The sequence below is a fragment of the Budorcas taxicolor genome, chromosome 5 (genome assembly GCF_023091745.1).
Source record: "Budorcas taxicolor isolate Tak-1 chromosome 5, Takin1.1, whole genome shotgun sequence".
In the NCBI taxonomy this organism is placed as follows: Eukaryota; Metazoa; Chordata; class Mammalia; order Artiodactyla; family Bovidae; genus Budorcas; species Budorcas taxicolor.
In genome coordinates, this window is record NC_068914.1 from 146,611,530 (window position 1) to 146,638,862 (window position 27,333).

Below are 27,333 nucleotides of genomic sequence, written 5' to 3' on the forward strand. Positions count from 1 at the left end.
GGCAAAGTAATATCTCTGCTTTTTAATATGCTATCTAGGTTGGTCATAACTTTCCTTCCAAGGAGTAAGCGTCTTTTAATATATACTGTAGAGATTTCTAAATTGCAAAAGCTTCAACAGGAATGAAACACAGAAAGATTTGGGGGGAAAAAAGACTCGTTCAACAAGATTTTAACACTTTCCATCCCCTGTGCTCCTCCCATTTGCCACATAACCCTGCTACCCTTTCCCATTTTTCCCAATGCAGAAATAAAAAACCAAGCTTAAGAGCTACAAATAGATGGAAAGGAGACTCCAAAAGGGAAGAACTTCTGTGGGGAGTGAGGTGGAGTGAGTGGCAGGTGAAATGGGGAGTGGATGGAGTATGAGAGAGAGACCAGAGAAAACACTCATGATCATGATTTCATCCTTCAGGGGCCCTATTTTGGACAGAGAAAGGGTAATCCAATAGGGAAAAACCTGCACATCATAAAGAACAACTTTTTAAATCATTTTCCTGGTTTCTGAGTGGGCTCATAAGTATTTATGTACATGGTGGAATTTGTTCTGGTGAAGGACTCTGATTGTATAAGTTTGTGAACTTTGAAGCCTCAATAAGAATAATGTAACAGAATAAAAATCTACTATAGAGAGCAGGCAGAGAAGGCAATGGCAACCCACTCCAGTGTTCTTGCCTGGAGAATCCCAGGGATGGCGGAGCCCGGTGGGCTGCTGTCTATGGGGTCGCCAGAGTCAGACACGACTGAAGCGACTTAGCAGCAGCAGCAGCAGCAGCATAGAGAGCAGGAGAGAACAGAAAAGGCACTGAAGGATTAGCTTGACCACTCATACAAGAATAAATGATGTAAGAGAGGATGATCTGCTTGCCTTTTATTATTTATATCCATTTCCATCTCCCCAGAGAGGCCCAGGTTACGACTCTTAATCTATTCTGGCTGGGAGTTTGGTCACAGGCTACACATTCTAGATAAACAATTTTTATTTAACTGGTTGTTGTTTTTGTTGTTGCTCAGCCACTCAGTCATGTCCAACTCTTTGCTACCCCATGGACTGAAGAATGACAGGCTTCCCTGTCCTTCAACATCTCCCAGAGTTTGCTCAAACTCATGTCCATCGAGTTGGTAATGCAATCTAACCATCTCATCTTCTGTCGTCTCCTTCTCCACCAGCCTCCAATCTTTCCCAGCATCGGGGTCTTTTCCAATGAATCAGTTCTTCATATCAGGTGGCCAAAGTATTGGAGCTTCAGCTTCAGCATCAGTCCTCTCAGTGAATATTCAGGGTTGATTTCCTTTAGGATTGAGTGGTTTGATCTCCTTGCAGTCCAATGGACTCTCAAGAGTCTTCTCCAACAACACAGTTCAAAAGCATCAGTTTTTCAGTGTTCAACCTTCTTTGTGGTCCAACTCTCACATTCATACATGACTATTGAAAAAACCATAGCTTTGACTAGACGGACCTTTGTCTCAAAGCAATGTCTCTGTTTTTTAATATACTGTCTAGGTTTGTCATAGCTTTTCTTCTAAGGAGCAAGCATCTTTTAATTTCATGATTGCAGTCACTGTCCACAGTGATTTTGGAGCCCAAGAAAATAAAGTCTGTCACTGTTTCCATTGTTTCCCCATCTGTTTGCCACGAAGCAATGCGACAGGATGCCATGATCTTAGTTTTTTGAATGCTGAGTTTCAAGGCAGCTTTTTCACTCTGCTCTTTCACTTTCATCAAGAGTTCCTCTTCACTTTCTGCCATTTAGGGTGATGTCATCTGCATATCTGAGATTGTTGATGTTGTTATATTAGTTCCACGAGATTAAAAATTTAGAAAGAAAAAGAGGGAAGTATTTCTTGTATTCTGTTTTATATACCCTGATAAAAGTTAAATATTCAAATATGTGCTGGATAATCAAGAAAGTCTTAGGATAGAGACTTCTGAGATATATTATTTCTTTTTTATTATCTACTTGATTTAAAAATTTACATGGAAGAATAAGTGTGAAAATTCCAAGAAAATAATGAAATAGAAGGCGGATGTGAATGAGTAAAGATACTAAATATAATAAAGATATATCCTTGTCTGGTCTCTTGCTGTGTAGACATCTTGTGTCCTTAGGCACACATAGCATCTTCCACACCACACCTGGACTTTCAGTGCTGCTCAGAGAACCTCACCGTTGCCTTCCTCAGCTCCCATCGCCATTCCCCTTCCTCCCAGCTTCTATAAAACCTGCTCCACTTTCTTCAAAATTACATTTGTCTTCTTGCTCCAAATAAGTCCCCCAAACACAAGTCTCTTATATCATAGAAATCATCAAATATAAACTACATAATCTCTTATCATAAAACACACAAATTCATGTCTTATTACCTCCACCTTTGACTTGCCAGTGCATGGCTAAGAGTTCTTCCGAAGTTTGCATTTGTACAAATATCTTAAAGGAAAATTGGGGAGAAAGACTGTTCTAGTAACAGTGAAAGAATGTATGACTTGGAGCATTTCATTCATAGTTCTCTAGTTCTACCATCAAAGAACTATGAACATTTACATCTAAATTTGCAAGGGAACTTGAAATCTGGCACAAATCCATAAGAATCTCTGACTTGTTAAATTATATCCCTTTAGGGATCACCTCTATACATGTAAATGATATCCTCCTATAGTAAGAGTAGTCTCCACTCCTACTAGCCTAGTGCTAAATAATATCTCACATTGTTTGTACAGAAACAACTCCACCCAGGAAAGTACTTCCTCATTTTTGTCCCTACTTCGCATAGCCTCCCTGTGCAAAGAGAATGTGTATGTGGCAGTTAGCAAATGTTTCACATTACAAAAAGTGAAATATGAAAAAAAAATTATGAGGATTTATTTTAATTGGGAGAATGAATAAAGCTATTTTAGCATCAGGTAAGTCCACTGGAGAAGAAAGAATAGCAGAGACTTATAAGAGGAAAGTAAATGAAGCTCATCACTCATAGCCACAGTGCACTCAGGGAGGATGGATAGGCATCCCAGTCCTCTCTAGGCCACCTATCTCCTATTGCCCTGCTGATCAGACACCAGCTTTCTTGGAACTTTCCATTTTCTCAGCCGGTGGACAGAGAATTGACCATACCTGAGCAGATGACTCCTGCATCTTCTCGATGATTGCAGTTGTGTTGCTGCCATCCCCAGGCAGGGCACCTCCACACTTGGGACTCCTCTCCTCTGCAGCTCACTTCATCCAGCCAGATGGGCCCTGATCCTGCCCCAAAGTGAGCAGACCCCATGGCACTGAGGGCTTCTCCACAGCCCAGCTGCCTGCACACCACGCGGGCATCTTCCAGGTCCCAGTGGTCATCACAGATGGTGCCCCAGGAGCCCTGGTCAAGGATCTCCACTCTCCCAGAGCAGCGACCACCTCCGTCCGCCAGGCGGATCTGTCTGCTGTCTGAGCAGAGAGAAATGGGACATGGGGTGATGACCCCAGAGGTTGAGAAGGGTTTTCTGTCCTGTGGGACCCCCACCTGAGCAGTAGGGGGCGCTCTCCTCTGAGGCTGCCGACCCTGCTGGTTCAGACACGGAGTCATTGCACTGGGGCAGCAGCTGGGGCTGGTTTTTTATACCAGTGGCAAGAGAATAATAAGGTTGAAAAATAGGAAGAAAATAAAACATGAAATATTAAGTTGAAAACACTCTAGTGAGTAGTCTGGGACAGAAGGTAGTACAAGGTCCTATCAGAGTTAACATTCTGATCTGTAGGGTTCTGCACAGCATCAGAGAAAGATTTACAGGAAATGTTAGTCTCTCTACCCGGAGCAGTTAAATGAGTTCCGAGTCACAGGAATGAGCTGGCAGCTGGAAGGATTCCTTTCAAAGCACACACATTTTGATGCTGTTGACCTAAGAGTTAAAGGGGTTGATTAAAGGGAGTGGAGTCAGGAACGGGCCTTATCAGATGCCTCAGATAGCAATCATGAATCCTCTACCATTAGAATCCTTCTCCTTGGTACAGTCATTCAGAACTGAAAAACAAATGGATTCTGTGATAACTTGGTTTACCCCAGAATATTTCATTTGCGGTTCTAAGCTTCAGACTTCAGATCTGGATACTTACTTTCAAACAGTGTGATCTCTTTGAGTAGACTGAACAACTTTGCATGAGAGATGATGTCAGGGAACATCGACACTGACCAGATTCCACTGGGAAACATAGAATGTAGCTTCTTCTCCCCCAAAAATATAATCCCTCCTTGGACTTTGTGTCAAGAATCTCTGTTGTTCAAATTTTGGAGTTATCTGATCTTTAGGGGGAAGGAGAAGGCAATGGCACCCCACTCCAGTACTCTTGCCTGGAAAACCCCATGGATAGAGGAGCCTGGTAGGCTGCAGTCCATGGGGTCGCTAAGAGTGGGACATGACTGAGCGACTTGACTTTCATTTTTCACTTTCATGCATTGGAGAAGGAAATGGCAACCCACTCTGGTATTCTTGCCTAGAGAATCCCAGGGATGGGGGAGCCTGGTGGGCTGCCGTCTATGGGGTCGCACAGAGTTGGACATGATTGAAACGACTTAGCAGCAGCAGCAGTGTGTATGTTTGCCTAGTCACTTCAGTCATGTTCAACTCTTTAAGACCCTATGAACTGTAGCCCACCAGGCTCCTCTGCCCATGGGATTCTCCAGGCAAGAATACTGGAGTGGATTGCCACGCCCTCCTCCAGGGGGTCTTCCTGACCCAGCGACCTAACCTGTGTCTCCTGCATTGCAGGTGGATTCTTTACAGCTGAGCCACCAGCAAAGTTCTTCTAGTTCTATCACTGAGCAGAAATAGGTCACATTCCTGCAGCCCCTTGAACAAATAACATTAACAAGCTCACTGTATTCTCCTCTCCTTTTATACATAAAAGTGATGTAAAGAAAGGTTAAAGAATGTCTATCGATGTTGTTCTTTAAGTAAATGATGAAGTAGAGAATTAAACCTAAAATTTTCCACTTCCATGGAGAATGGAGGAGTTCACAGCAGGCCAATGTGTTTTGCTGGGTCTTGCTGCACACAGCTTAAAAAGCCGAAAAAAGTTTTTCAAGAAACACTAACTGTTACTTTGCCAAAAAAGGTCTGATTAGTCAAGCCTGTGGTTTTGCAGTGGTCATGTATGGATGTGAGAGATGGACTGTGAAGAAAGCTGAGTGCTGAAGAATTGATGCTTTTGAACTGTGGTGTTGGAGACGACACTTGAGAGTCCCTTGGACAACAAGGAGATCCAACCAGTCCATTCTGAAGGAGATCAGTCGTGTGTGTTCTTTGGAAGGAATGATACTAAAGCTGAAATTCCAGTATTTTGGCCATCTCATGCGAAGAGCTGACTCATTGGAAAACACTCTGATGCTGGGAGGGATTGGGGGCAGGAGGAGAAGGGGATGACAGAGGATGAGATGGCTGGATGGCATCACTGACTCGATGGACGTGACTCCAAGTGAACTCTGGGAGTTGGTGATGGACAGGGAGGCCTGGCATGCTGTGATTCATGGGGTCACAAAGACTCGGAAATGACTAAGTGACTGAACTGAACTGAACTAAACTGAACTGAAATGTATTCAACATTTGTTGACACAACATGGACTAAATATGCTAAAATTCTAAAGTGTGGAGTTTATTTCAATGTTAGCCAAGGATCTATACTTCTTTTTCTCTGGGAATTTGCTGATTCATTGCATAATTTAATGATTCAGAATCTGGGCTTGGGCAAGCATAGGACTATTGTTGTGACAGGAAGCCAGCATAATTTGGCAGTTACCTAGTGCTGGAGTGACAAAATTAGTCTTGAGGGCCACTCTCACACAGCGCGTTTTCTCCTCAAATATCTGCCCAGTATATAAGCTGTGAAGGGCAGGAACCTAAAGAGCTATATAAAAAGACTTGAAAAGCAGAGTCTCTCATTCTCTTGGGTACTGAGCTACCAAAGAATCCAGGCTCTGAACTGAAATCTCCAAAAGCCCCTGTCATAGGGCCAAAAAGTCAGAGGTGGACTGAGTGCTACCAAAGCTGCAATCCACACTTATTACAGCTCAGTTTTAGGTTATATTTAGATGTCTGAATGATATACACCCCTTCCACCTATCTGCCTAGCAAAACAAAGGGTAAATCCTTTCAGGTATTAGAAAATGTATCAGGAGTATCTTACTTTTTCATATATAATTTATAGTATTCAGTACATTGGCATGACATTTGACAAGTTAGGATAACATGACAAATGACCAACGTGAAAAAAAGAGATGAGAGAATGCAGAGACACACATGATAGAAATGCATAAGGATTTTAACTATGACCAATGTGTTTAGGGAAAAAGAGAGAAGGGGAGAATATACAGGGAAAAAGATGAAAAAATTAACAAATAATCATAAACAAATAAAAATGGCAATGGAATCATTGCCAACCCAAAATAAAATATTTAGTATTAAAAAGTGAATGAATAAGTCTAACAAATTTTAGATAGAACTTAGAATAGAGTGATTTAGAGGAGTCCTAAAGATGAGACATGAGAAGGAAAATAAAGAGTAGGAGAGGGGGAAGACATACAGAGACAGAGAGACAGAACTACAAAAGTCATATTTGAAGATATAATGATAGAGAATTTTTTAATATAAAAAAGAGTATGAAAATCCCCACTCCTAGTAAAGCTGCAGAAAATCAAAAGGAAAAGGGAAATCTGAAATAGTAACAGATTTATTTAATACTAAAGGAAGAAAAAAAAGGGGAGAGAAAAAGGAACATGAAGCATGTGGATCTATTAAAAGCAAATGGCAGATACCAACCTCAAATCAATAGCAGTAATTGCATTTACAGTGAATGGATTAAGATAAAACAAAACTGATGCAAATGTTACTTGCAAAATGATCACCTTACATTATGAAAACAAAGATAGATTGAAAGTAAAATGATAGGAAAAATGTACTAACTGTAAGAAAATGGGAGTAGCTTTATCAACATCCCAGAAAGTAGACGTTAAGAAAAGATGCACTAATTGACAGTAGTGCTGAGAGAGGACATCAGAGGGCAGACAGACTGAAACCACAATCACAGAAAACTAGCCAACCCGATCACATGGACCACAGCCTTGTCTAACTCAACGAAACTAAGCCATACCGTGTGGGGCCAACCAAGACGGACGGGTCATGGTGGAAAGTTCTGACAAAATGTGGTCCACTGGAGAAGGGAATGGCAAACCACTGCAGTATTCTTGCCTTGAAAACCCCATGAACAGTATGAAAAAGCAAAAAGATAGGACCCTGAAAGATGAACTCCCCAGGTCAGTAGGTGCCCAATATGCTACTGGAGATCAGTGGAGAAATAACTCCAGAAAGGATGAAGGTAGGGAGCCAAGGCAAAAACAACACCCAGTTGTGGATGTGACTGGTGATAGAAGCAAGGTCCAATGGTGTAAAGAGCAATATTGCATAGGAACCTGGAATGTTAGGTCCATGAATGAAGGGAAATTGGAAGTGGTCAAGCAGGAGATGGCAACAGTGAACATTCTAGGAATCGGTGAACTAAAATGGACTGAAATAGGTGAATTTAACTCATATGACCATTATATCTACTACTGTGGGCAGGAATCATTTAGAAGAAATGGAGTAACCATCATAGTTAACAAAAGAGTCTGAAATGCAGTACTTGGGTGCAATCTCAAAAACAACAGAATGATCTCTCTGTTTATTTCCAAGGCAAACCATTCAATATCACAGTAATCCAAGTCTATGCCCCAACCAGTAATGCTGAAGAAGCTGAAGTTGAATGGTTCTATGAAGACTTACATGACTTTTTAGAACTAACACCCAAAAAAAGATATCTTTTTCATTATAGGGGACTGGAATGCAGAAGTATGAAGTCAAGAAACACCTGGAGTAACAGGCAAATTTGACCTTGAGTACAGAATAAAGCAGGGCAAAGGCTGATTGAGTTTTGCCAAGAGAACACACTGATCATAGCAAACACCCTCTTCCAACAACACAAGAGAAGACTCTACACATGGACATCACCAGATGGTCAACACCAAAACCAGATAGATTATATTCTTTGCAGCCAAAGATGGAGAACCTCTATACAGGCAGCAAAAACAAGACCCGGAGCTGACTATGGCTCAGATCAGGCACTCCTTATTGCCAAATTCAGATTTAAATTGAAGAAAGTGGGGGAAAACACTACACCATTCAGGTATGACCTGAAGCAAATCCCTTATGACTATACAGTGGAAGTGAGAAATAGATTTAAGGGACTAGATCTGATAGACAGAGTGCCTGATGAACTATGGATGGAGGTTTGTGACACTGTACAGGAGACAGAAATCCAGACCATCCCCATGGAAAAGAAATACAAAAAAGCAAAATGGCTCTCTGAGGAGGCCTTACAAATAGCTGTGCAAAGAAGGGAAGCAAAAAGCAAAGGAGAAAAGGAAAGATATACCCACTTGAATGCAGAGTTCCAAAGAATAGAAAGGCGAGATGAGAAAGCCTTCCTCGGCGATCAGTGCAAAGAAATAGAGGCAAACAACAGAATGGGAAAGACTAGAGATCTCTTCAAGAAAATTAGAGATACCAAGGGAATATTTCATGCAAAGATGGGGTTAATAAAGGGCATAAATTGTATGGACCTAACAGAAGCAGAATATTAAGAAGAGGTGGCAAGAATACACAGAAGAACTGTACAAAACAAGATCTTCATGACCCAGATAATCACGATGGTGTGATCACTCCCCTAGAGCCAGACATCCTGGAATGTGAAGTCAAGTGGGCCTTAGGAAGCATCACTACTAATAAAGCTAGTGGAGGTGATGGAATTCCAGTTGAGCTCTTTCAAATCCTGAGAGATGATGCTGTGAAGGTGCTGCACTCAGTATGTCAGCAAATTTGGAAACTCAGCAGTGGCCACAGGACTGGAAAAGGTCAGTTTTCATTCCAATCCCAAAGAAAGGCAGTCCCAAAGAATGCTCAATCTACCGCACAAATGCACTCATTTCACACGCTAGTAAAGTAATGCTCAAAATTCTCCAAGCCAGGTTTTAGCAATACATGAACCGTGAACTTCCAGATGTTCAAGCTGGTTTTACAAAAGGCAGAGGAACCAGAGATCGAATTGTCAACATCTGTGGGACCATTGAAAAGCAAGAGTTTTCCAGAAAAACATCTATTTCTGCTTTATTGACTATGCCAAAGCCTTTGACTGTGTGGATCACAATAAGCTGTGGAAAATTCTGAAAGAGATGGGAATACCAGACCACCTGACCTGCCTCTTGAGAAACCTGTATGCAGGTCAGGAAGCAACAGTTAGAACTGGACATGGAACAGTACACTGGTTCCAAATAGGAAAAGGAGGATGTCAGGCTGTATATTGTCACCCTGCTTATGTAACTTACATACAAAGTACCTCATGAGAAATGCTGGGCTGGATGAAGAACAAGCTGGAATCAAGATTTCTGGGAGACATATCGATAACCTCAGATATACAGATGACACCACCCTTAGGGCAGAAAGTGAAGAACTAAAGAGCCTCTTGATGAAAGTGAAAGAGGAGAGTGACAAAGGTGGCTTAAAGCTCAACATTCAGGAAACTAAGATCATGGCATCCAGTCCCATCACTTCATGGCAAATAGATATGGAAATAGTGGAAACAGTGGCTGACTCTATTTTGGGGGCTCCAAAATCACTGCAGATGGTGACTGCAGCCATGAAATTAAAAGACGCTTGCTCCTTGGAAGGAAAGTTATGACCAACCTAGACAGCATATTAAAAGCAGAAAGAATACTTTGTCAACAAAGGTCCGTCTAGTCTAGGCTATGGTTTTCCCAGTAGTCATGTATGGATATGAGCGTTGGACTTTAAAGAAAGCTGAGCACCAAAGAATTGATGCTTTTGAACTGTGGTGTTGGAGAAAACTCTTGAGAGTCCCTTGGAGTGCAAGGAGATGCAACCAGTTCATCCTAAGGAGATCTGTCCTGAGTGTTCACTGGAAAGACTGATGTTGTAGCTGAAACTCCAATATTTTGGCCACCTGATGTGAAGAGCTGGTTCATTTCAAAAGACCCTGGTGCTGAGAAAGATTGGGGGCAGAAGGAGAAGCGGGTGACAGAGCAAGAGTACTGGATGAAATCACTGACTCAATGGACATGAGTTTGCGTAAACTCTGGGTTTGGTGATGGACAGGGCGGCCTGGCGTGCTGCAGTCCATGAAGTCACAAAGAGTCAGACACAACTGAGCAACTGAACTGAACTGAACTCAACACGAATTGAATTAAAGAGGGAATCTTCATGATTATAATGAGATGCACCCTTAATAAACACATAGACATCAAAATTCAAGAAAGGTAACAGAACACAGCTTTGAAATATACTTGACAGAATGAAAAGAAGAAATAGGCAAAATCACAATCAAAATGGGGGATTTTTACTGTATCTTTTTCAATAGCATACAGACCAGGCATACAAAAAACAAAGGATACAGTAGATGTAAAACAACATAGTCAGCACATTTAACCAAGTAACACATAGAGCAACGCACCCAACACCGCAAGAGTTCACATTACTGTAAATGCACTCGGAACGTTTACCAAAACAACCACGTAATGGGACAAAATCTTTCACTCTTTGAATTCATACAGAGTATTTACTCTGACCACAGTGGAATAAAATTAAGAATGAAAAAGAAATATTGTTAGCCATCCCTATTTTGGGAAATTCAGCAACACCCTTCCAAAAAACACCTGAGTCTAGGAATAAATTTAAAATTTACCAAATATTGTGAAATAATGATAATAAAAATACAATAATAATGATAATAAACACAAAATAATGGTATTATCATAAATTCTTCTAATGAAACTCAAGTAGTGCCTATAAGGAAATCTATACCCTAGATTTAGAGAAGAGCAAAGACCAAAAGTGAAAAAAATGTAAGCTTCAATTAAGAAACTAGGAGATGAGAAAGCCTAAAGAATATCGAATGTTGGGGTTAATTTAAAAAGGAACAAAAATGGATGGAAAACAAGGTAAGCATAAGATAGAAAGCATAGAAGAAACCCCTTTAAACGTGGCTCATTGAAAATTGAGGAACACTGATCAATACCAATGAAGAGCAGAGAGTAAATGAAGTTAACAACACCAAGAATGAAAAGGGACATCACTATAAATCACACAGACTTTTTTTGTCATAGTTTTTGTGTTGTTGTTTGTTTTTGGCTGTGCTGTGGCTCGTGGGATCTTAGTGCCCAGGTCAGGGATTGAACCTGGACCATGACAGTGAAAGTCCAGAGATTTAACCCCTGGATTGCATAGATTTATTAATACAATTTATACATCTAATGTGGATAAGTACACAGAAAGTGTCAATTTCTCCACAGCCTTGCCAACACTTAAGCGTCTTTAAAAAAAAAAAAAAATCGGTCATGCTGACATGTGTGAGATGATATCTCTTTCTGGTTTTGATTTACATTTTCCTGATGATTGACAATATCAAGCATTTTTCATATACCCATTGGCCATTTGTATGTCTTCTTTAGAGAAATGTCTATTTAAGACCTTGGCCAATTTTTTAACTGCGTTATTAGGTTTTGGATTTTTTTCTTGAGTTGCAGGAGTTCCTTATTTGTTTGGAAATTAATACCTTATATAATTTGTGCTACCCTGCTTTTTCACTCTGTTGGTATTTCCTTTGGCTTGAAGAAGCTTTTTAGTTTGATATATTCCCACTTGTCTATTTTTGCTTTGTTGCCTGTACTTTTGACATCATATCCATGAAATCATGAAGCAATGTGTTTTAATTTTGTGATCAAGCTATCACATATCTAAAATATAATTCTTCTCTGGTGATGATATACAATCACACATATTAAAATAAATTCAGATAAATAAATGAATTCAAAATTAGATTTTGAATATTCTTTAGTGGAACTGTAAAATTATTTGCAGAAAATAAAACTTGATTCAATGTTATTTTGAGAATAAGAATGGCATATGAAACATTTCATTAAAGGCAGAAGTCAAAAAAGTAAACCATTATACATTCGATAACATAACCCTCCCCATTCACATATATAACCTTAAACATATGCGCAAAAAATGGGGGAAATATTTACAAAAATATTGAAGAAAGAGTAAGTGATGTTTCCTTATAAGACTATAAAGAAAGATGAGCACCTAAGAATTGATGCTTTTGAACTGTGGTGTTGGAGAAGACGCTTGAGAGTCCCGTGGACTGCAAGGATATCCAACCAGTCCATCATAAAGGAGATCAGTCCTGAGTGTTCATTGCAAGGACTGATGTTGAAGCTGACACAACTGAGCAACTGAACTGAAGTGATATTTGTTTATAGAGAGTTTCTATAAATAAATAAAAATTTTTAAAACATTCTAGAAGAAAAAATATTGTCATAAATGATATCAAAACTGTAATATAGGAGAGAAGATAGTATTTTTGTATATAGTGTTTATCAAAGTCACTCAGTCATGTCCAACTCTTTGTGACCCCATGGAGTATACAGTCCATGGAATTCTCCAGGCCAGAAAACTGGAGTGGGTAGCCTTTCCCTTCTCCAGGGGTCTTCCCAAGCCAGGGATCACACCTAGGTCTCCCACATTGCAGGCAGATTCTTTACCCGCTGAGTCATCAGGGGAGCCCAAGAACACTGAAGTGAGTAGCTTATTCCTTCTCCAGTGGATCTTCCCGACCCAGGAATCAAACCCCGGTCTCCTGCATTGTAGGCAGATTCTTTACCAGCTTAGCTACAGGGAAGCCCTCATGTGGATAAAAAAACAAAAACCATGATGTACGTTCTTATGTCAAGCCTATGAAGAGAATAATACTCTCTTTTAAAATTAATTATTTATTTGGTTGTCCTAGGTCTTAGTTGCAGCATGCAAATTCTTACTTGTGGGATCATAAGAAAAGAAATTGTTTAACTACATGTGGTGATGGATATTACCGTACATGTGGTGATGATTTACCAATATGTACAAAAAACTTAAACACTATGTTTTACACTTAGAACTAATATAATGTTACAAGAATTACATCTCAATTAAAAATTTAACAAACAAGATTAGAATATGTGGATAAAATTTATTTCATCCTTACCTCATTTAGGCTCTCTGGTGGCTCAGACAATAAAGAATCTGACTGCAGTGTGGGAGACTCAATTGCGATACCTAGCTTGGGATGATCCCCTGGAGAAGGGAATGGAAACCCATTCCAGTATTCTTGCCTGGAGAATTCCGTGGACAGAGGAGCCTGGCAGGCTATAGTCCATGCAGACACAAAGAGTCGGACACAACTGAGTCGGACACTAACATTTTCACTTAATGTCATTTTCTGCACCCAAATTAAGCTCTTCACTTAGATTTTAAAATATCAAATCTCACTGCATCCTACAGGGTTGGGACAGACACACAGAAACAGACGGTAAATCACCTGCACACGAGATATAGGCTTCCTCCTTGGGAGAGCATGAAGTGTAATTCCAAGGGTCAGAAGGACACTGCCAGAGAGAGGTGTCAGTTTTCCGACAGTGGATTCCATCCACCCACTGGGGTCTAAAACCTTCTCTAAGAGCAAGAGAAGAGTTGACGGTTCCACTGTCCCCACAGCCAAGCTGTCTGCAGATCACGGACACAGTGATGTCTTCCATGGGGCTGCGGCAGACACTGCCCCAGGTCCCATTGTAGAAAACTTCCAGCCACCCAGCACACTGCTGGTCCTCGCTCACCAACCTGAGGGCCAGGAACTCTAAGATTGAAAGGGGAGGAGACAGGACACAGTGAAAACTTTGCTGGATGTTCTAGGTTTTCCTTTCTTCTAGAAATGGTAAACATTCATCTCTGACCTTGTTCAAGAGATACCCACTAGATGACAAGACTGAGATCGCCTCCCTTTTAACTGACTTTGTCCATTTGTACCTGTCTTTCTATTTCTGCCACAATGGTGTAGTGGATATGAACTGAGAGGAAGACCAAACTGTGTGGGCACTAGTCAGGGAGGGGCAGCTGAATCCTGCTTCCTAACAAAATCTTTGAAGACTATGTTAAGGGATTTGATGTGGATATTAGGGAGACAGGCAGAATAATTAAGCCCAAAATGTCCACATCCCAATCTCTGCAACCTGTGAATATGTTACCATACCTGACCAAAGGGATTTACAGATGTGATTAAGATAAGGCCCTTGAGATGGTGAGATTAAGCTAGAATATTGTATTAACAATGTGAGCCCAGTCTGAGCACATCCTTAGACCCACTATCCTTAAACATGGAATACGTTTCTTAGCTCTGCCTAGAGAGAGAAATGTGACTCTGGATAATATCTGGAGGCCTGCAGCATTGCTGGTCTAAAAATGGATGAAGGAGGCTGTGAACCAAGGGATGTAGGCAGTTTCTAGGAGCTTGAGAATTCCATGGACAGAGAGGCAGGGCAGGATACAGTCCACGGGATCGCAAAGAGTCAGACAGGACTGTGTGACTAACTTTCTTTGTTTTTATCTAGAAGATTGAAAGGACAAGAAATAGATTCTCCCCCAGAGCCGCAGAAGTGATGCAGCCCTGCTGAAGCCTTGATCCAGGCCTAGTGAGATCCCTGCTGGACATCTGAACTACAGAAGTGTAAGGAAATAAATTTATGTTGTTTTAACCCACTAATTGGTAAATTGTTACTGAAGCAAATGGAAACTATTATCATGGGTTTTAAATTTTTGTAGGTAACTGGAGAGAGACCCCTACTTTCAAGAAAAACTGTAAAAAACGGCTCTGCCAGGAAAGGCTGCTGAGAAGAAAGGACCAGATCCTCAGCTGCTGCAAAAGGAAGTGAAAGCACCTCGTCTTCCCCTCTGCTGGAAACACAGGCTCCATGGGAGGAACACTCCTTCTCTGGTCCTTTCAGCATCTCTCCCTCAGGGCTCAGACCCGGTCCTCCAGGGCCCCACCCCTCCCCCAGCCTGTGGACAGTGTGCAGCGCGGACCTGAGCAGATGACCCCCGCGTCCTGCTTGTGTCTGCAGTCGTGCCGCCCCCAGCCTCGGGAAGGACACCTCCACACGTGGGACTCCTTTCCTGTGCAGTTCAGGTCGTCCAGCCAGATGGGCCCTGATCCTGCCCCGAAGTGAGCAGACCCTGTGGCATTGAGGGCTTCTCCGCAGCCCAGCTGCCCACACACCACGCGGGCATCGTCCAGGTCCCAGCCGTCATCACAGATGGTGCCCCAGGAGCCCTGGTCAAGGATCTCCACTCTCCCGGCGCAGGGACCGCCCCCGTCCACCAGGCGGAGCTGCCTGCTGTCTGAGGAGAGAGAAATGGGACAATGGGGCGATGACCTGGGGAATGAGAAGGGTCTTCTGTCCTGTGGGACCCTTACCTGAGCAGTAGGGGGCGCTCTTCTCTGAGGCTGCAGAGCCTGCAAGTTGAGACAGGGAGTCGTCGCACTGGGGCAGCACCTGGGTCTGGTTTCCTGAAGAAAAAACAACGATCAGAAGTCTGGAAGGGTTGAAGAACAGGAAACTGAATTAAGGGAAATGATGACCTGGTTAGTTAGTTAGTTCAGTCGCTCAGTCGTGTCTGACTCTTGCGACCTCATGATTTGCAGCCCGCCAGGCCTCCCTGTCCATCACCAACTCCCGGAGTTCACTCAAACTCACATCCATTGAGTCGGTGATGCCATCCAGCCATCTCATCCTCTGTCGTCCCCTTCTCCTGCCCCCAATCCCTCCTAATGGAGCTCATATGAGAGCTGTATTCAGTTCACTTCAGTTCATTCACTCAGTCGTGTCCGACTCTTTGCAATCCCATGAACCGCAGCATGCAAGGACTCCTTGTCCATCACCAACTACCGGAGTCCACCCAAACCCATGTCCATCCAGTCGGTGATACCATTCAACCATTTCATCCTCTGTCGTCCCCTTCTCCTCCTGCCCTCGATCTTTCCCAGCATCAGGGTCTTTTCACGGGATAGAGTTCTTCACTTCAGGTGGACAAAGTATTGGATTTTCAGCTTCATCAGTCCTTCCAATGAACACCCAGGGCTGATCTCTAAGATGGACTGGTTGGATCCCCTTGCAGTCCAAGGGACACTCAAGAGTCTTCTCCAACACCACAGTGCAAAAGCGTCTATTCTTTGGTGCTCAGCTTTCTTTAAAGTCTAACTCTCATATCCATGCATGACTACTGGAAAAACCATAGCCTTGACTAGATGGACCTTTGCTGACAAAGTATTCTCTCTGCTTTTTAATATGCTGTCTAGGTTGGTCATAACTTTCCTTCCAAGGAGTAAGCATCCCTTAAGTTCTTGGCTTCAGTCACCATCTGCAGTGATTTTGGGACCCAAAAAAATAAAGTTAGCCACAGCTTCCACTGTTTCCCCATTTATTCGCCATGAAACGATGGGACCAGATGCCATGATCTTAGTTTTCTCAATGTTGAGCTTTAAGCCAACTTTTTCACTCTCCTCTTTCACTTTCATCAAGAGGCTCTTTAGTTCTTCTTCACTTTCTGCCATAAGTGTGGTATCATCTGCATATCTGAGGTTATTGATATTTCTCCCGGCACTCTTGATTCCAGCTTGTGCTTCATCGAGCCCAGCATTTCTCATGAGGTACTCTGCATATAAGTTAAATAAGCAGGATGACAATATACATCCTTGAAGTACTCCTTTTCCTATTTGGAACAAGTCTGTTGTTCCATGTCCAGTTCTAAATGTTGCTTTATGACATGCATACAGGTTTCCCAAGAGGTAGGTCAGGTGGTCTGGTATTCCCATCTCTTTCAGAATTTTCCAAAGTTTATTGTGATCCATGCAGTCAAAGGCTTTGGCATAGTCAATAAAGTAGAAATAGATGTTTTCCTGGAACTCTCTTGCTTTTTCAATGATCCAACAGATGTTGGCAATTCGATCTCTGGTTCCTCTGCTTTTTCTAAAACCAGCTTGAACATCTGGAAGTTCACGGTTCACGTATTGCTGAAGCCTGGCTTGGAGAATTTTGAGCATTACTTTACTAGTGAATGAGATGAGTGCAATTGTGTGATAGTTTGAGCATTCTTCGGCATTGCCTTTCTTTAGGATTGAAATGAAAACTGACCTTTTCCAGTCCTGTGGCCACTGCTGAGTTTTCCAAATTTGCTGACATACTGGGTGCAGCACTTCACAGCATCATCTCTCAGGATTTGAAATAGCTCAACTGGAATTCCATTACCTCCACTAGCTTTGTTAGTAGTGATGCTTCCTAAGGCCCACTGGACTTCACATTCCAGGATGTCTGGCCCTAAGTGACTGTGAGTGATCACACCATCATCATTTTCCAGTTCATGAAGATCTTTTTTGTACAGTCTGTGTATTCTTGCCATGTCTCCTTAATATCTTCTGCTTCTGTTAGGTTCATACCATTTCTATGCTTTATTAACCCCATCTTTGCAAGAAATATTCCCTTGGTATCTGTAATTTTCTTGAAGAGATCTCTAGTCTTTCCCATTCTGTTGTTTTCCTCTATTTCTTTGCATGGATCACTGAAGAAGGCTTTCTTATCTATCCTTGCTATTCTTTGGAACCCTGCATTCAAGTGGGTTTATCTTTCCGTTTCTCCTTTGCTTTTTGCTTCCCTTCTTTCCACAGCTATTTGGAAGGCCTCCTCAGACAGCCATTTTCCTTTTTTGCATTACTTTTTCTTGGGGGTGGTCTTGATTCCTGTCTCCTGTACAATGTCATGAATCTCATTTCATAGTTCATCAGGCACTCTGTCTATCAGATCTAGTCCCTTAAATCTATTTCTCACTTCCACTGTATAGTCATAAGGGATTTGATTTAGGTCATACCTGAATGGTCTAGTGGTTTTCCCCACTGTCTTCAATTTAAGGCTGAATTTGGCACTAAGGAGTTCATGATCTGAGCTACAGTCAGCTCCCAGTCTTGTTTCTGCTGCTGTATAGAGCTTTTCCATCCTTCGCTGCAAAGAATATAATCAATATGATGTTGGTGTTGACCATCTGGTGATGTCCATGTGTAGCATCTTCTCTTGTGTTGTTGGAAGAGGAGGTTTGCTATGAAAGCTGTGACCCAGCAATAAAGTTGTCATACTCTTGTTGTTCACCTTCTCCGTGGAGAGTTCTGTTTTTGACAGTATCACAATTTTTGTTTTAACCCAAGTGTTGCTATAAGAATGAGTTAAGTAAGTTGTTGTATCCCTAAATCTATCCCTGTGCTGTGCTTAGTCGCTCCGTCATGTCAGACTGTTTGTGACCCCATGGACTATAGCCCACCAGGCTCCTCTGCCCATAGGATTTTTCAAGCAAGAATACTTCAGTGGGTTGCCATGCTCTCCTCCAGGGGATCTTCCCAATCCAGGGATCAAACCCAGGTCTCCCACATTGCAGGCAGATTCTTTACCATTTGAGCCACCCAGGAAGGCCAAATCTATCCCTAAGTAAAAGCAAAACAAAATTCTTTCTGAAGCATTTCTACAATTTCTTGAATGTCTAACTTTAAAACAAACACTTAAACAGATCTCGTGAAAAACAGAAAGGAAAAAGGAGACATTGGAAAGAATTTCCCAGATTTTTCAGCTGCTAGATTTACCTGACAGAGGATTTAAATTGCCACAATTAAAGTGTTTATGGAAATAATAGACAAAATGTGTATCTTTGCAGAGAAATGATAACGAAAGAGAAGTACTTCTAGAGCTGAAAAACGTGTTAGCTGAAATTAAGAACTAAAGAATAATAGTAGCTGTGTACTCTCTCAGCATAAGGTAGAAACATCACAGTGCAAGATCAGAGGATATTCTGCAATCTAGAAATTCAGGTCACATGACAAGAGTTCTGGTTACATTGTTGTATAGAAGATTTTCCCCCAAAATTTAGCCCAGTTCAGTTCAGTCGCTCAGTCATGTCCAACTCTTTGTGTCCAATTACTGCAGCTTGCCAGGCTTCCCTGTCCATCACCAACTCCTGGAGCTTGCTCAAACTCATGTCCATCAAGTCGGTGATGCCATCCAACCATCTCATCCTCTGTCATCCCTTTCTTCTCCCACCCTCAATCTTACAGCATCAGGCTGTTTTCCAATGAGTCAATTCTTCTAATCAGGTGGCCAAAGTATTGCAGCTTCAGCTTCAGAAACAGTCCTTCCAATGAATATTCAGGACTGATTTCCATTAGGATTCACTGGTTTGATCTCCTTGCTGTCCAGGGGACTCTGAACAGTCTTCTCCAACACCACAGTTCAAAAGCATCAGTTCTTTGGCACTCAGCCTTCTTTATGGTCCAACTCTTACATCCATACATGACTACTGGAAAAGCCTTAGATTTGACTAAAAGGACAATTGTCAGCAAGGTAATGTCTCTGCTTTTTAATATTCTGTCTAGATTTGTCATAGCTTTTCTTCCAAGGAGCAGATGTCTTTTAATTTCATGGCTGCAGTCACCATCTACAGTGATTTTGGAGCCCAAGAAAATAAAGTCTGTCACCGTTTCCATTGCTTCCCCATCTATTTGCCATGAAGTAATGGGACTGGATGCCTTTATCTTAGTTTTTTGAATGCTGAGTTTTAAGCCAGCTTTTTCACTCTTCTCTTTCACTTTCATCAAGAGGCTCTTCAGGTCCTCTTTGCTTTCTTCCATAAAGGTGGTGTCATCAGCATATCTGAGGTTATTGATATTTCTCCTGGCAACCTTGATTCCAGGTCGTGCTTCATCCAGCCCAGTAGTTCACATGATGTACTCTGTATATAAGTTAAACAAGTGGGGCAACAACATACAGCCTTGACATACACCTTTCCCGGCTTGGAATCAGTCTGGTTTTCCATGTCCAGTTCTAACTATTGCTTCTTGATCTGCATACAGGAGGCAGGTAAGGTGGTCTTGCATTCCCATCTCTTTAAGAATTTTCCACAGTTTCTCATGATCCACACAGTCAAAGGTTTGGCGTACTCAATAAAGCAGAAATTGATGTTTTTCTGGAACTCTCTTGCTTTTTCTGTGATTCAACAGATGTTAGCAATTTGATCAGTATGAAAAGGCAAAACTTTTAGCTGAAGAAAAAGAATATACATTTCATTTTGCTTATGCCTTTGGGTCATTAATCAGGAAGAAACTCAGTCTGGCAGGCTTTCTGTCGGGTCTTTCAGTGCTGCAATTAGATGTCACCTGGGGCTGAAGTCATTTAAAGACTTGACTGAACTCTGGTTCTGTAAGGAAATTCCCAGAAGTGTCCTAAGGGTAAAGGAACATCATGCCTTCAACTTAATTCAGAAAGATTTTACATATTCAGGAAGAAATGGAGCCGAAGGAGAATTGAGTAGGAAAGACACTCACACACATACAGAGATTAAAGTGAAATATTGATACTAACATGTACAAACCCAGGTAAAGGTCATAAAGGAATTTTTATATTACTTTCCCAACATTTTAATGTCTCAAATCACATCAAAATTTAAAAACTTACAAGATGAAAACAACACAAAGAGAATTCATTGCCAGGACACTTTCACAAAAACACTCATAACGTCAAAAATAAAATACCTAGGAGAAATCCTAGTAGAAGATGGGCAAAATCTCTGAGAGAAATTCAAGATCTAACTAAATGGAGGGATATATTATGTCAATGATTTGGGAAATTCAACATTGTCAGTGCCATTCATCCTCAAATGCCTTTGTCTCCTCTCAAATTTTTAAATCTAATCTCAATGAAAATACCCTTAAGCTTTTCTTTTGGTGAAAATGACAAGCTGATTTCTAAATTCATACAAAATATAAACAACCAAGAATGACCATCACAGTTGGTAAGAAAAGCAACAAAGTTAGAGGAGTTAATATAAAGTAACTCTTGTAAACTAAAATTATTATGACCTACTACAAAGTTTGAAACTCTGGGAGATAGTGAAGGACATGGAAGCCTGGTGAGCTGTAGTTCATGGGGTCACAAAGAGTCAGACACAACTTAGCGATCGAACAAGAACAACGACAAAATTATGATAATTAAGAAAATGCAGTATTGGTGCAAGGATAGACAAATGATAACATGGAACAGAATAGAGAGTCTCAAATAAGATAGACATACTTGCCCTTCTGCTTATGATGAAGGAGGCACTGAAGTGGGGGAAAGAGTCTTTTCAGAAAAAGATTGAGCCAATTGGATGTCCATATGAAACCTGACCCTTATCTTAAACTGATATCAATCCCAGAAGGAATGCACAATTATATGCAAGAGAAAAATAATACAATTTCCATAAGATATTCTTGGAGAATGTTTTTATGATCTTGGAGTAGGAAAAAATTCTTTGTTAAAGGCTATAAGAAGCATTAAATTCACAGGGAAAAGTTGGCAAGTTATGTTTCCCTAAGATTAAGAAATGAGTGCATCAAAGGACACCATTTGATTAAGAAAAAGAAAATAAAAGACCAAGGGTTAAACATGGAAAGTAAGTAACACATATTTGCATCCGAAGACATTGTCATGGTAAGTTGTAATATCATATTTGTAGTAGTCAAGAACTGGAAACAACTCAGATTTATATTGTCAGTAGAATTGATCAGTACATGACCATGTGATCATTCAAAGGCATACTCTACAGTAATGAAAAAAATAAATAAAGTGCTACAATATACAACATCATGTGTGAATCCCAAACATAATTTTGAGTCTAAGAAATTAAATACAAAACATGCAACATACTGCATCATTTTATAGAAGGTTCAAAAATTGATGAAACTCTCTATGTTAGTAGAAGTTATGAAAGTGCTTTTCCCTGTTGAGGAGAGGGGATGACAGTGACTGTGGTGCTGGGACACTCTCCTTGCTGCTCTGGGCTGGGCTTCATACTGAGGTCTGTACTTACTGCTCCTACATTGTTTTCTATGATTACATGTGAGCAACAATGGAGCTTAAAAATATATTATTCCCCCTCACACTTCTTGCCCTGGCCTGAAAAATGAAGGAACAATGAGAAGATCCATATTTCACCACAAAATATCTGACTCTGAAGTCCATTTTCCCTCCCTCTCTGCTCTTGGGGACATTTCACTCCAGGAGCATCCTGAGCACCAGTAGCCCATCTCCACCTGTCCCTCGCCCTTACCTGAGCAGATCACAGAGGCCGTGTTGCCATGGGAACAGTCAGGACCACCCAGGGCAGTCACAGGACAACTCCACAGGAAGGACTCAGCCCCGGAGCAGTGAAATCGAGCAGTTAAACTCTGACCACCTCCTTCCACCAAGTATGGTCCTCTGGAGATGGCGACTCCACAGCCGAGCTGATGACAGACAACATTGGCATTGGCCAGACTCCAGTGGGAGGCACAGAGCACTCTCCATCGTCCAGAAATATTCATCTCCACCTGCCCCTCACACTGAGAGGAGCCGTTTGTCATGAGCCGGACTTCTGAGTATGCTGGTAGAAGAAGACAGAGTTTCAGCAAAATCACATGACTTTCTCACCTGAACAGGGTGTTCACAGAGGTGAGAGGCCTGACCTGCATCTCACCTGAACAGACAACCTCAGCAGCTCCACTGTGGTGACAAGTGCCCCCTGGACAGGGCACTCTGGGGCAGACCCAGAGCTCAGGCTCCTCCCCCTCACACCTGAACTCTTCAGCCCAGACCCGGGCACTCAACTCTCTGAAGAGCTCATGTCTCAGGACAGACACAGCCTTGCCGCACCCCAGCTCTGCACAGATGACCTGTGCAGTGGGGAGTGTGAAGTTCCCATCAGACACTGGGGTCCAGGCTTCTCCAGAATACACTTCTACTCGCCCTGAGCAGGGTCCATCCCCTCCAGCCAGATGAACAAATCCTAAGAGAAACAAAGAACAACAAACCCAGTGAGTGTCCTGTTCGGGCACCACTTGCTGGGTCCAGCCCCGGTGGATCCAGGGAATTCGAAGGTGGGGACGGCGTCGGCATCTTTGGAAATAACTTATTTAATTACAGATAGAGAGGGATTGGAAGATTAACAGAGAAAAAGAGGCTGAATAACTTGGTTCACATGGGATACCAATCATCACCTACGTAGGCCGCAGGCGTCTTCCCGTTCTCCCAAAGGAGAGGAGGCACTGAGGCCCCCCCGGTCCGATCTTAGAAGCCCAGGCAAAATTAATAGGCTTGGTGGGTACCCCTGCACCAGATGGGGGGAATTCGGCCAGAAAATAGTAGGAGAGAAAAAGGGGCTGAATAACTTGGTTTACGTGGGATACCAATAAAATTCCAAGACAAGGAATTTGCACCATCTACGCTGGGCCACTGGTGCCACTTGAATATCAGAAGGCGCCCCTCCTTGGGCTCCTTCTCGTGTGGGCTTGAAAACCAGGGCAAATAAGTAGACTTGGAGGGCACCCACACTCCAGATGGGAATTCAGCCAGAAAAGCAGGGAGCAGAAAAGAACAACATGAGGGAATCAGTCTTTCTGGAAACTGATCCGATTTCTTTATTTTGGGGTTTGCTTATATACCTTTTGTTACACATAAGGATGAATACAGAGTCACGTGGGGGTCAGCAGTCCTGACCTTTATCAAAATCAGGTGCTTCACATAAATGTATAAAAAAATGTCTTAGGAATATTACATCATCTTCTGGCCATGAAACCCGCTGACATTTTATGATCCTTTCTTTCTGATAACCAAAAAACTTATTTTTTCCAAGGGTGTTTTTTCTTAAACCAGGCACCACCCTCCAAATAAAGTTACATTCCTATAGGGTGAGGGTGCAGTGAGTTACAATCAAGAAAGGAATCTATTTAACCCAAGGTTAACATGATTAATCTTAAAGGTTAATACTTATTTCTCCTATATGCTTAAAGGTTAATACTTATTTCTCCTATATGTTAGTTATATTTATTATAAGGGCAGGGAACATGGAGATTTAGCAGCAAACATCAGCCCAACAAATGAAAATCCTTTCACCAATGCTCCCCTTAAGATCTATTTAGTCTTAAGATAGTGATAAAGTTACATTTTTACATAGCAAGGACACAGTGATTTATAACAAAGCACAGTGATGTATTACAAAAGAGAAAATCCGTTAACTCAAAAAGTCTAGTATTGCTAACATCAAAAACTACTATATTTCCTTTTCTATATTTCAAATACATTGATTAATATATTCCCAGGTGCCTAAGGATATGGAGGCCTGGTGGCAATCATTGACTCAACAAGAAGAAAAAGCCCTATGCTAATTAAGACTCTCAAAATACTTCAAAACTCTCTGTGCTGTTTATGGTTAAGAGGCAGTAAACAATCATGTGGCAGGAGTATGGATAATCCTGTCACACAAGCTAGTCTGTCAGCAGAGAGGTTTGACCTGAGACATCCTTGTACCATCCAGGGGAGGGAATTAGCAGCAATTATTGACACAACAAATGAAAAACCCTTCACCAATATAATTCCTAACCAACCCACTATACTAATCATTTCTAACTCCCCAAAATAATTTGCCTTTAGTAAGTCTAAAACATCTCTGTGCCTCTCAGATTGGGAGGCTGTAAACAATCACATGTGGCTGGACGAACCTATACAGGTGGGCTAGGTAAACTTCAGAGGAGTCCGTAAGCTGAAACACTCTTGTCACGCCCAGGAATTTTTCTTGCCTTGGAGCTGCACGTTTACTCCTTCTCCGAGAGAAACGGTTATGGGGGAGAGCCCCGTGTAAAGTCAGAAGTGTAGGTGAGAGCACAAAACAGACTCTGGTTTTGGGGTAGAAGCTCGGAAACAGGGGGTTTCCTGAGGCTTGATCACGCCTTTGTGTATGCCAAGCCTCCTTCCTCATGACCTTTGCCATGGGTGGAGTTCCTCACGCTGGTTCCCGGCAGAGAAACAAAGAACAACAAACCCAGTGAGTGTTCATGAGCCTGGCTTGACAATTGGAAACAACATTCACAGGCATGAGATGATATGAAAGCTTTTCTTTCCAACAATGGAATAAGAGGGGATAAGAAGAGAGAATTTGACTGTCATTGTCAAACTGCATTTTCATGAGCAATTTCTGAAGAGAGATCCAGAAGGATTGAAGGATCAGTTCAGAATGGCTGAATCCCGAGAACATATAATGGTTAGGAATCTTAATTCCTATCTAGGGCATGGAAACTACAGTGCCCAAAGAAACTGCACATGGTGGACATTCAAATGTGGGTGCAGACCTGAACTGAGAGTGAAAACGGTCCATGGGATTCAAGAGGTTAGAGGCCTAAGAGCCAGAGAAGTTTACAGGACCATCCTGAGATTTCTGGAGCTAAAATTCTGGCCAGTTTTCTCTCAGAGCCAATATTCAAGTCACTGAGGACAGGGAAAATCACACGGGCTGGATCTGAGTGCAGGGATTCTAATCTAATTGTGAAAGAAGTTATCCACAGGTAAGTTTAGAAATGACAAAAATTCAGAGAGTCATAGGAGAGGGAGGGAATGGTACTAGCCATCGTTCGTGAAAACTTACGATTTAAAAGACACCTGGGAGAAAGTGAGATCTCAGTGGGATTATGCAAGACAATTGAGTTAGTGGATTACTTCACACTAGACATGAGATTCTCAGCAAATGTGAAAGAGTAATGATAATTTAATGTATTCTAACCTTATCTATATGCTAACTACATATGCCTTTCCTATTTGGATTTCTGAGATAAGCCAGCAAGCTATAAAAAAAGGAGAATGAGAGAAAGAGAGCAGACAGCAAACAAGCCATATATACTTTCAGTTCAGTTCAGTTCAGTCGCTCAGTCGTGTCTGACTCTTTGTGACCCCATGAATCGCAAAATTCCAGGCCTTCCTGTCCATCACCAACTCCTGGAGTTCACCCAAACTCGTGTGCATCGAGTCAATGATGCCATCCAGCCATCTCATCCTCTGTCGTCCCCTTTTCCTCCTGCCCCCAACCCCTCCCAGCATCAAAGTCTTTTCCAATGGGTCAGCTCTTCACATAAGGTGGCCAAAGTATTGGAGTTTCAGCCTCAGCATCAGTCCTTCCAATGAACACTCAGGACTGGTCTCCTTTAGAATGGACTGGTTGGATCTCCTTGCAGTCCAAGGGACTCACAAGAGTCTTCTCCAGCACCACAGTTCAAAAGCATCCATTTTTCAGCACTCAGCTTTCTTCAGGGTCCAACTTTCACATCCATACATGACCACTGGAAAAACCATAGCCTTGACTACATGGACCTTTGTTGGCAAAGTAATATCTCTGCTTTTTAACATGCTGTCTATGTTGGCTACTAGGTTGCTGTCTAGGAAGGTTACTTTCTTTCCAAGGAGTAAGCGTCTTTTAATATATACTGTAGAGATTTCTAAATTGCAAAAGCTTCAATAGGAATGAAACATAGAAAGATTTGGGGGGAAAAAAAGACTGGTTCAACAAGATTTTAACACTTTTCATCCTCTGTGCTCCTCCCATTTGCCACATAACCCTGCTACCCTTTCCCATTTCTCCCAATGCAGAAAAGAAAAAACAAGCTTAAGAGCTACAAATAGATGGAAAGGAGACTCCAAAAGGGAAGAGCTTCTGTAGGGAGTGAGCTGGGGTGAGGGGCAGGTTAAACGGGGAGTGGATGGAGTATGAGAAAGAGACAAAGGAAAAGACTCGTAATCATGATTTCATCCTTCAGGGACCATATTTGGACAGAGAAAAGGTAATCCAATGGGAAAAAACCTGCAAATCATAAAGAACAACTTTTAAAATCATTTTCCTGGTTTCTGAGTGTGCTCAGAATTATTTATGTACATGGTGGAATTTATTCTGGTAAAGGAATCTGATTATATAAGTTTGTGAACTTTGAAGCCTCAAAAAGAATGATGTAACAGAATAAAAATCTACTATAGAGAGCAGGCAGAGAAGGCAATGGCAACTCACTCCAGTGTTCTTGCCTGGAGAATCCCAGGGATGGCGGAGCCCGGTGGGCTGCTGTCTATGGGGTCGCACAGAGTCAGAGATGACTCGAGCGACTTAGCAGCAGCAGCAGCAGCAGCAGCAGCATAGAGAGCAGGAGAGAACAGAAAAGGCACTGCAGAAATTAAAGGATTTAAGGATTAGATAGACCACACATACACGAATGAATGATGAGCGAGAGGATGATCTGCTTGCCTTATATTATTTATCCATTTCCATCTCCCCAGAGAGGCCCAGGTTAGGACCCCTAATCTATACTGGCTGGGAGTTTGGTCACAGGCTACACACTCTAGATAAACAATTCTTATTTGACTGGTTGTTGCTGTTGTTGTTGCTCAGCCACTCAGTCGTGTCCGACTCTTTGCTACCCCATGGACTGAAGAATGACAGGCTTCTCTGTCCTTCACTATCTCCCCGAGTTTGCTCAAACTCATGTCCATCGAGTTGGTGATGCCATCTAACCATCTCATCTTCTGTCAT

At 41.9% G+C, this 27,333-nt stretch overlaps 1 protein-coding gene across 1 annotated transcript in view; it reads right to left on the reverse strand.

Moving 5' to 3' along the window:
* LOC128048717 (antigen WC1.1-like) overlaps positions 1 to 27,333 on the reverse strand; it is a 92,148-nt gene that overhangs the window by 25,299 nt on the left and 39,516 nt on the right. Inside the window, exons 9-15 of the mRNA XM_052641145.1 lie at positions 22,471 to 22,779; positions 22,066 to 22,377; positions 15,362 to 15,454; positions 14,971 to 15,285; positions 13,419 to 13,747; positions 4,375 to 4,394; positions 3,110 to 3,432 (exon numbers count right to left, since the gene is read on the reverse strand). Of these exons, the coding sequence (XP_052497105.1) occupies positions 3,110 to 3,432; positions 4,375 to 4,394; positions 13,419 to 13,747; positions 14,971 to 15,285; positions 15,362 to 15,454; positions 22,066 to 22,377; positions 22,471 to 22,779 (1,701 nt within the window). The remainder of the gene's footprint in view (positions 1 to 3,109; positions 3,433 to 4,374; positions 4,395 to 13,418; positions 13,748 to 14,970; positions 15,286 to 15,361; positions 15,455 to 22,065; positions 22,378 to 22,470; positions 22,780 to 27,333) is intronic.